This window comes from Argentina silus (assembly GCF_951799395.1).
Source record: "Argentina silus genome assembly, chromosome: 22".
Lineage (NCBI taxonomy): Eukaryota > Metazoa > Chordata > Actinopteri > Argentiniformes > Argentinidae > Argentina > Argentina silus.
The window spans coordinates 13,290,209-13,301,263 of NC_139676.1; the positions used below are offsets into that span (position 1 = coordinate 13,290,209).

At 45.8% G+C, this 11,055-nt stretch overlaps 1 protein-coding gene across 1 annotated transcript in view; it reads right to left on the minus strand.

Annotated features, from left to right (window-relative positions):
- Positions 1-7,799: 7,799 nt before the first annotated feature.
- The window catches only part of rab11fip4b (RAB11 family interacting protein 4 (class II) b), a gene marked incomplete at its 5' end in the record, with an annotated part of 20,003 nt that continues 16,747 nt past the window's right edge, over positions 7,800-11,055 (minus strand). The window contains one exon of the mRNA XM_083693646.1: positions 7,800-11,055. This exon is cut by the window's right edge and continues 42 nt beyond it. Within this exon, the coding sequence (XP_083549772.1) occupies positions 10,981-11,055 (75 nt within the window). The 3' untranslated portion in view covers positions 7,800-10,980.

The following is an 11,055-nucleotide window of genomic DNA, read 5'->3' on the forward strand; positions in this document are numbered from 1 at the left end:
TAGTGTGTGTGTATATGTGTGTGTGTGTGTGTGTGTGTGTATATATATGTGTGTGTGTGTGTAAATGTGTGTGTGTGTGTGTTGTAGCGCGGGGAGGGCGTGGGAGGTGGCGTGTTGCTTATCTCCACACAGAGCAGCTATGCTGGGAATGAGGATGCAGGGTTCTGCTCTGGTGATCAAAGCCCTGGCACTGGGAGGCTGGGAGGCTGTGCACTGGGAGGCTGGGAGGCTGTGCACTGGGAGGCTGGGAGGCTGTGCACTGGGAGGCTGTGCACTGGGAGGCTGGGAGGCTGTGCACTGGGAGGCTGGGAGGCTGTGCACTGGGAGGCTGTGCACTGGGAGGCTGTGCACTGGGAGGCTGTGCTCTGGGAGGCTGTGCACTGGGAGCACTGGGAGGCTGTGCTCTGGCTACATCTGCACTCGCCGCGCGGCTAACACACATCATCGGACAACAATGCCAAGAGTGCAGATAAATACCATCGCCACATTAATTCTAACATAACAATCATATACACCGTTTAGCTGACGCCTTTATCCAAGGCCACTTACATTGCAGCGAGTGCATACATTTCAGTATATATGGTCCCAGCGGGAATCAAACCCACAACCTAAGCGTCGAAGCGCCATGCTCTACTGACGGAGCCACAGAGGAGCACATTAGGCAACGTTATGATGGACGATTACTGGATAATAGGAGTACAGTGCATACAATAACGGCCTTATTATACCCTATTTCATTGGTACTTCTCTGTAAGGGAGGGAAGGGGGTGGGGGGAAACTGCCTCTTTGTTGGTACCTTGTTTCACAGAATTAATCTGAGTATTAATTTCACTTCATGTAGGAGGTGTTTTGTATCTGTTATGCTCAAAATCTCACAAATAAATCATACAAAAAAATATATATATAACGGCCTTGGCCTCAAGAGGTTCCCGTTCTGTTAAAATGTTGCTTGCTTTATCGTCTACTCAGGATACCACCTGTTTCTCAGCGCATGAGCTCATCCACCGTTCTCACGTGAGCTGTCGACGTTCGGCGACCAGTGTTCCAACGGGAGATATCTCCCCATCTCCTGATGAACAACCTCATACCACTGTACTGGTGAGCCTCATTTGTAATGCAAAAGCATCCAGTCAGAGTAGGATCCACCCTTGCATAACTTCATATCAGCTAGGATAGCTTCTCATCTATAATGCAAATACAGTCCTCCTTACAATTAGTATGCAGGAACCGCAGCAGACAACTGCCTCTGTGTGTGTGTGTGTGTGTGTATGTATGTATGTGTATGTATGCGTCTATGTGTATGTATGTATGTATGTATGTATGTGTGTGTGTGTGTGTGTGTGTGTGTGTGTGTATGTGTGTGCATCATCATCTAACCACCAGCATTAATTTAATAAAACAGCACCAGAGTGCAAGCCTCTTAATAAGCAATGTGTGTGTGTGTGTGTGTGTGTGCTTCATCTTCCTGCCTCCCATCAGCCCCCCCCCCCTCTCTCTCTCTTCTATACCTCCCTCCCATTTCCTTCATCCATCCGTCTCTCTCTGCCTCCCTCTCTCCTTCCATCTCTCTTTCCCCCCTCCCTCCCTCCCCATCCCCCCATCCCTCTCTGCCCTGTCTGCAGGGGTGTCGTTATCCAGCACCTTGACCCAGACATCACACGGCCAGGCTGAGGGGAGGCAGACAGGGAGACAGGCGCCACAGCCCAGCGCACAGCACCACCGCCAGCCAGGCAGGCTACGAGCCCTGCATCCCAACAGGCCAGAGGGCAGCAGGCAGCAACACGGTGCCACAGCAGCACTGGGCAACACTGCCCCCTCTGGGCCACGAGAGGTACTGCAGCCAGACAGGGAGTTGGAAGAGACAGAAAGGGGAGATTGGTTTCGGATGCATTTTGTGTGTGGGGGAAATGCATTGCGGTGTTGGACTAGCATCTATTAGATAATAAACATTTAAAATGAAAAACATAAGATTAGTACTGCTAATATCAAGGGTAACGAAACTATGAGACAAGCAATTGTGCTTAAAGCTATCAAAGTAATCTGCAAACATCTCAAAAGGAGTATACGGCAACGGAATGGTTTTTTTACCACTTCACTGTATGGGCAGGGTTCCGTCGGAATCCCCCCCCCCCACGAGAATACTAATCAGGTTGACTCAGCAAAGTGGAGTTCCTGTTCCTGTTCCTGGTCTCCAGATGTCTTGGGTGACCTTTTAATTCATCACCCCGCCATGACACAAAACACACTGTCAACAGCCCCACCACAAAGACCCAGCCCTTGCAAAAGCCTAACACACAGGGTTTGAATACAAACAAGGATGGCCCAGTTGGAAGACCCAATGGTCCTGGCTTGGCAGGGCTACTGTCTGCCCTGTCGCATTGCACCACAGCCTTATTGTTTGATGTAGTCCCTTGCCAGATATTTCCACAGACAAACTAGCCCATACTCTCACTCAATGCACTGTCACCTCAAAACCCCACATCCCTGGCTTCCATCCTACTGGGTCCAGTCACAACTCCATTCAAAATCACAATCAGAGTTCACAGAAGTCACCGACTGTCCTTGAGACCTCGTCACTGAAAGAGTTACGTTAACAGAGAGAGTTTCTTAAATGAAAGTAGGGGGGGGGAGACTACGACCAAGTTATGCACTTCAACATCACACCCTAACCACCTCGGGGTACGCGTTGTAGGCTCCTATGAGACAACAGACCGCATTCAAACACGGTCCGCCATTTTGAGGTCCACAGCATAACGCGCCTACGTAGGGAATCCACGTGGCACCTCGAAGACGGGGTCGATTCCCGTAAGAAGCAGTCTGCTGTAGGTCTACGTAGCGTTGTGTTCTGATCTGGTCAGCCCTCTGTACCCCGGTAAACCACAGGCTCTTCCTGCGCAGCGCTAACGTCCCATTACCCGATCAATCACTCGCCTAAATGACCGGACGCTTTGGACGGAGATAAAACCGGTCATGGGGTTGGTGATTCACAGGGGAGAAATGTGGAGAAGCCTTGGGGCTGATCTGATCTGACTACAGGGTCCAGTCAACAGGAGTGGGTGGAAGTTACTCCCACACTTTAATCTCAGGTCAGTTTTCCATCAATCGTTATGGATAAGAGTTGGGGGGTGAGGGGGGGGTAAACTGACCCTGGATCTGTCTCTAAGGAGTGATCAACCACCCACCACTACGACTCTATACACAGGATGTGGTAGGGACTAGGGAGAAGTCCACTCCACTCGGACAGGAATGGGGTAGTATTAATCACTGGGAAGGAGGGAGTTTGAATTGCAATCATTCAACAATGCAATCACTGGTTTGGTGTTTATACAGACCACACTGAGAACACCAGGGGGGTTGGGGGGAGGGGGTCAGTGAAGACATGCCATTGAAAAACGCTTTGCACTGTAGTCAAGGAATAGGCTTACACTGGGTGCAACAACAGCTAGCCTACTCAGTGCATGTTGCTTGACAGTCTTATATACGCCATTTAGCTGACGCTTTTTCCCAAAGCCACTTACATTGCAGTGAGTGCATACATTTCAGTGTATATATGGTCCCAGCAGGAATCGAACCCACAACCTAAGCGTTGTCAGCGCCATGCTCTACCAACAGAGTCACAGAGGACCTCTCGTCTTGGGGTGACGGTATGTTCGTAGGATGATACTCTCACAGAAACCAACACTACGGTTGTTTGGTTGCAGACTTTTAACAGTACAGTAGTCGAGTAGTCCTGCAGGTTGCTGTAAGTATACCAAAATGTGGAGTGGCCCATTCACAATAATCCAGACAGGACGAGCTTCCCTTGGACGAAGACTTAATCAGCGACGACCGGCCTAGAGCTCAGCATCCCTTTGCTAACTCCAACGTACCCTTGGAGCGACATTGAAGTTCTCACAGTAACGGACGAACATCAAAAGCTGCCCGGGCGCTTTGATTAAATCATTTCTCTTTAAAAAGACAGCGGCTTCTTTTAAAATTCAGCGGCGGCGGCAGCAGCTCGTGGCCCCGTGGCAGTGAATTCCAAAGTATATCATCTCAATTTCAAACACCGCGCTAGCATGCGCACTGTGTTTCAGAACAACACTTATCAGTTCAGTAACAGTAATGAACACATTTCTAATAGAGCCCGTAAAAATACTGACTTTGTGAATTATTCCAGGGAAAACTGTTGAGATAACTACAGCAAGCAGGCACATACACTGATCTCTCTGACTCAGACATGAACTCAGTGAACTGAAACTCAAAGCTGAGGGGTGACAGTTATGTCTAACCAACACCGCCACCTAGTGGGCATGACAGGCTATGATCAGAGACGGTTCAGTCCTCTGTGCTTTGTTTTCTTACCCTGGATGGACGACTCGAGTACAAGAATGAGGTATAAGGGGTATTTGTTGAAACGCATGGTTTATTGTCATCTTAAGGTCAAGAACAGCGGGATGGCAGGACTATTTTACTAACATATCTCTTCATTCACCAGTACTGAGAGTTGACCGAAAGCTGGGTCCTCCTGCCTCTTAGATCTAAACTTCTTCAGAGGGCCGTAGTCATGACAACTTGACCTCGCCTCTCCATAGGCTCAAAATCAGTCCAATCAGGGAAGAGTCCGTTTGAGAATCCAAACATATCAGCGGAGCAAACTTCATCTGATTCTAATCCATATACCCTCTCTTTCTTAACAAGGACTTTCATTTTACAGAGAAGGAGCAATTGGAGGAGGAGCATTGCTTAAAATAAAATAATAACACAAACGATTGTTTCACTATTTGTTTAGTCCATACCTCCCCCGTTCGAATTCATTCAATAGAAATCATGCTATGTAACAAACTGTACATACTAAAATTATTATCACTGCCAACAACAGTGGTTAGCAACAGAAGGGAAATGTCGTTGAATAAACTAAACTAAAATCATTCCTAAGAGCTCACAATTGAAAGGGGGAACTAAATAAAACGGGACTGGATGAAACCGGAACCGGAACACGACCTTTACTCCTCAGCGTCTGCGAACTGGTCGGCCACGATGCAGTTGATGTGCTGGGTCCAATTGACGGGGCGGAGGTGGTGGCGAGCCGGGCTGTAGTTATCAGTCAGGTGTGGGCAGTGGGTCTGGGTCTGTTCCAGGCTCATCCCCCGGAGGGCAAAACACACCACATCCTCAGGGCCTATGGGTGGGGTGAGGTGGTTGTGGAGTGAGGTGGTTGTGGGGTGAGGTGGTTGTGGGGTGAGATGGTTGTGGAGGGCGGTGGTTGTGGGGTGAGGTGGTTGTGGGGTGGGGTGGTTGTGGGGTGAGGTGGTTGTGGAGGGAGGTGGTTGTGGAGTGGGGTGGGGTCGGGTGGTTGTGGAGTGGGGTGGGGTGGGGTGGTTGTGGAGTGGGGTGGTTGTGGAGTGGGGTGAGGTGGTTGTGGAGTGGGGTGGGGTGGTTGTGGAGGGAGGTGGGGTGGGGTGAGGTGGTTGTGGAGTGAGGTGGTTGTGGAGGGAGGTGGTTGTAGGGTGGAGTGGGGTGGGGTGGTTGTGGAGTGAGGTGGGGTGGGGAGTGAGGTGGTTGTGGAGGGAGGTGGTTGTGGGGTGGAGTGGGGTGGTTGTGGGGTGAGGTGGTTGTGGAGTGGGGTGGTTGTGGGGTGGGGAGTGAGGTGATTGACTATACAAAAAAGTGTTGATGTCAAGAATCCTGAGTCCTAATCTGCTATGAACTTGAGAAACTGCTGAGCAAACGAATGGGACGGTGCTGTTAATCAGTAAGGACACTGTGACACAACAAACAGTCCTGTGTTCTATGGTTCTATGGCCAAATAGGCCTCGTTCTGGCTGTGACATACAGTAGTGCATTAGTAGGGGAACTCTTGTGACTCCTTACCATAGGGATCCAGTCCATACAGCCCCTGTCTGTGGTCTGGCGGTGTGACGTTGCGTACGTCCTTCTCCCAGTCCTCTTCCTCGCGGGGCAGCAGGGGCGGCGCTTCAGGCAAAGGCGGAGCTTTCGGTTTCTTCCTCCACCTCCACCTGTTATTCCTCGACCCGGACCTCCATCTCTGCTTCTTCTCTGTGGTGTCTGCTGTTTCGCTGGCTCGGCCCACAGGGTTACTGACCGTCTGAGGCATCCTCTATGTTCCTGGCTCCCTCCTCCCACCTACGACTGGGCTGCTGGCCCAGGAGAGACAAAGAAGACCATTGTATTTCAACTCCATTCACACTTTTACTTCACTTTCTACTTTATTGTTCTGTTGGTATGTTTCTGTCAAGTGCGAGACAACCAGGGCACGTACAGTCGTGGTAAACCCTGAACATCAGGGATTGAATAGGTGGGTAAACCCTAGTGCAAATAACACTGGCCCATCAGATAAGGTGGGTAAACCTTATTCACCAGAGTTGAACCTCCACCACATCTCTGGAGACAACAACGAGTCTCAGTAGTAGTAAAAGCAGCCTTAAAGCTGACTACAGGCCGGCATTCTTTCCTGCTGTATTACCTCTCAGAATGTGTGTGCTCCGAGCGGCATATAGCAGTGAAAATGCGTTGAGAAATATTCAGAAGCCACCATAATTTGGTGACATTTAGACAACTTCTTGTATTTTTGTGTCAGTGGCACACACGGTAATCCGCTTTAGCAACACAATCACAAACCATGGCTGTGCGGGCGGATTCTCCAGAGACCCTAGCCAACAGGTCAAAGAAGACATCCTAGCTGGGTTTGAAATGCAACTGACATCAATCAATATGGCAAAATACCAACACATTATAATTTTGCAATACTGGAATTCGCTACATGCACTTTTGCTAATTATCTTCCGGGTGCTAATTGATTGAATCATGGCCAACTGATTAAATTACTTCTTAACTTCGTATTACAGGACCGGGCCACATTCCACATTAACGATATAGTGGCCAACAGTGACCAAATACGTTTAAGTTTCGGAAAAATGCGTTTGTAAAGGCTAAAATTGACAAAAATGATTGATAATTGTTGAATTGTTCGTGTGCTTACTCGTCTCCCTCTCGCTGGCTCGGACAGCAACCGTCAACCAGCACGTTGTGGTGCGCGTGTCATCCACACGGGGCACTGCTCTGACCCTCTTGACCCGAACACTCAATATTTCAATATCATAAAAAAAAGAAGTCCTACTAATAATATATACACAATATAGTGATAATAATAAAACATAAAATAATGATTGGCTTTCATGTTACCTGCCCTGAACATTACAGCATAGTCCTGTGTAGCATTACTTCTAATCATAGCCTAATACAGTTGTAATGAAGTCCAGAATGATAGCAGTCAAGAGCCTATTAATTCTGTATTGGAGGAGAGAGCACCAGAGCTGGAAATAGATCGTCTTCTTCTCCAGAGGTCTCCCGGTCCCCTCAGTCATTTTTCAATGGCTGTAAAATGTAGGTCATCATGATGGGGATCACACTAAGTGGAAACCCCCAATGAGGAATACATGATAAATGGAATTGATGGCAACCACCCAAATTTACACTAAATTTACAGTATATTATATTATTATTATTATTATATATATATATATATATATATATATATATATATATATATATATATATATATATATATATATATATATATATATATATATATAGTGTGTGTGTGTGTGTGTGTGTGTGTGTGTGTGTATATATACACACTATATATATATATATATATATATATATATACATATATATATAATGTATATATATATATGTATATATGTATATATCAATGTGGTAAAGGCTATTATTACAAAAAAAACGGATCTTTTCATTCATAAAGTAAACACCCATCATATTGAAGTCATGCCAGGGTCAATCTCTTTATTTACAGCGTAAATTATGTACATCACAATTGCAGATATTAAAGACCTCACATCATTAGCCTACTGTAGACCTAGATGTGTGTTATTACCATAGATTAAATCTATCGGTTCTTACACAGTCCAGCCGTACAGTAAGTGGTTCAGTGTTGCAGTAACAATGGTAGATTAGTATAGAAAACAGACACAGGTAACAGAAGATGCAATATCAATATCCCAACCCTGTTTAACAAACCTCTCTCTATCGGAACCAATAGGAGATAGGATGAAAGTCAATCATTGTTCATTGAAGGAAGTCTTCAGAGCTATTTCAGGAGGAAATTCATACAAAAAAAGTGAGTAATACGCATTTATTTTTGATGATTGGAGAAACTTGTGACAGAACAGTCAACAGTCAACCAATGAGATGTCATTGGTCACTGGTCACCTTCTCCTCCTCTCACACATTACAGAGAGAAGGACCCGACGGGGACGAGGTCAAATTAAGCAAGTGTCTTTCTAGGTTGTATAAACAAACCATTTACAGTAAATACTAAGCGAAATGTAATCGAGAAATGGAGAAATGTAATATTGCTAACCACTAAATGTCTGTATTGGAAGACGGGGGCAACCATATCAAAATAGAAAACACTTTGAGGGATGCAGTAGAGAAAAACGACCTGAAAAGCAACGGACTGTCTTACCATTTCTAAGAGACAAATTAACAGTAAAACAAGGAATAAGACACAGCATTCACAGAGATAGGTCACCACGGTTACAGACAAAACAAAATATTTCCCCAACGCTCATCCACAGCTAATAAAATAGCATTGTGCCTTAACTGACTGTTTTATATGCCCACATAAGCTAGTTAGATTACCTTGCCGTTTCCTGATAAAACAGTATAAAAGAGTACCCATCGCCCTGTCTGTAAAAGTGTGTTGTGAGTGGCACGTGAATACGAATCACAACTATTCCTGTACAACATTTACAAGTCATGAAAATCGCTCAGACACAGATTTGAATGCAAACTGTAAAAAAGCTTCACGAAGCCGGCTAAACACGTCATATCTCGAAAAACTAACTAAACTAATATTATGATAGATAAGAAGGTGTTAAAGGCACAAATACCAGAAAAGGTGAGAACATGCAAAAAGAAAACTTCTTTTTGTGCAAGGAGGCAAAACTTAAGTTCAGAACAATTTAGTTTACAGTAGATCATCGTTAATGATTCACAGTTACCCTAACAGTGTCCTCTTATACGGCCACTCACACTGTGTTACGCTTGAAAAATATCTCAACAAAATGTAGACCTGTACACACAAAAAACCTTAGGTTTTACAGAGGGTGAAATGCTACGTGATACATTCATGATATTTACAGTATCCAAGCCACAGGGCAAACAGTACCCAAATACTCTGTATCGTATAGACCCCGGTGTGGTCGCTATTCCAGTTATTCGTACCAAACAGTACGTGATCAGGTCCTCTAATGCATTTTCTACTGTTCCAAAGTAACGTAGTATACTACAGTATCATGCATATATATATATGTGTGTATTTGCATGATACTGTAGTATATTGTATATATATATATATATATATATATATATATATATATATATAATGTTACTGTATAACGACAGTATGACAGTATGTTATAGAGATGATGGGGGTGCTCCTTTGAGTCCCATTGACATGGCTAAACACCCCTTAAACCAGAGGAATCCAGATGAACCCTTTTTGAAAATGCAGAATACATTCTATTCTATATATATATTCTATACATTCACATCCTGTTTGTGTTCCACTTGTGCGCTTTTTCATTGTTACATTGTTTTGCAATTGACAGCCTGCGCTGACATGGTGTGCAACCAGGGCCATGCATTACTATGGCCAGAGCCATGCATTACTATGGCTCCAGGTCTGGTTCCAGACACCGATCTAAAAGATCGTATAGATATAGGTTGTGTAGATCGGCGGTTCCAGTTCTGTTGAGTGGCAGTGTCAGACACAGGGACATAACGCATGCCAGTAGGCTAATAGCTTTTACAGTGCTAAAGGACGACTAACTTCCATTGTAGACATGACTGGTTTGTAGATATTCCAACCGATTTAGAACCACTTACTATGAGCCTTCATAACGACAGTTATAGCCTCTCCAGCGCACCATTGAGGAGCCGCTGCGTAGGTCAGCCGTGGCTCTCTGCACACGGCCATTCTGTGCCATCGTCTCATCTCGTTCCCTGGAAGACACTTCCCGCCATACGGCCTTCATACTTCCCCCGTACCCTCTTTGACTTCGCTAAACCAACACACCTCACCGAGCCGTGCTACCTCTCACCGCCTGCATCATCATCATCATCGTCATCGTCATCGTCATCATCATCATCATCACCAACAGCTTCTGATGTGGAGATCAGAGTGTGTGACACACTCCTCTTCCTCTATCTCTGTTGTGTGCACAAACGCACGTCTCTAGACTTTCTTCATCTTTCTTCGTCATCATCATCATCATCATCATCATCATCATCATCATGGACATGCCTGAATCACTGAATCCCTTCCCAGATACCTGTCCTCAGCGTTCAAACACAGACCCGCATTAAGGAAATTATGGGGATAGAACTATCTACGACATAACAGAGCTCTGTCTGTCTGTCTGTCTGTCTGTCTGTCTGTCTGTCTATCTGTCTGTCACACACCGTGGAAACAACACATCCTGTTGCAGTTAAAACATCCAGTAGCTTTGTGTTCACATTGTTCCTACATACTCAGCTAAAGTACATACATCCAGTGTTAAACAGCAAATTAATGCCCTCCATATTTAAAGCCCATTATAATGCCTTTTTCCAGTAACAATTCACCCAGACTGCTTTCAAGACTGTGGCTGAGGCGAAAGAGCAAAACAATGGAGAAAACTGACAAAAGTGCATGAGAAGGATATCATCATGAACATCTGTTCATGAGTCACAGAAGTACAGCAGGACAGTGAGCGACACACTGAAACTCCCTTTAGTAAACAAACACAGAAAATCCCCTTTAGTTCCATTCGGCTGAGAGAGACCAGTTCAGACACTTTCACCCCCGTGGCGGTAGGGGGCGCCGTCTAGCTGTCTATCTGTCCCAGCGTGGCTCATTTTCATGCCCCAGTCCCCGTTCCCCCGACCCTGCCCCCCAGTGTGGTGGGATGTCTAGGTCTTGATCTCCAAGATGGAGGGGTTGTGGTCCAGGATGGAGAGGATGATCTTGTCCATGTACTGTCGGAG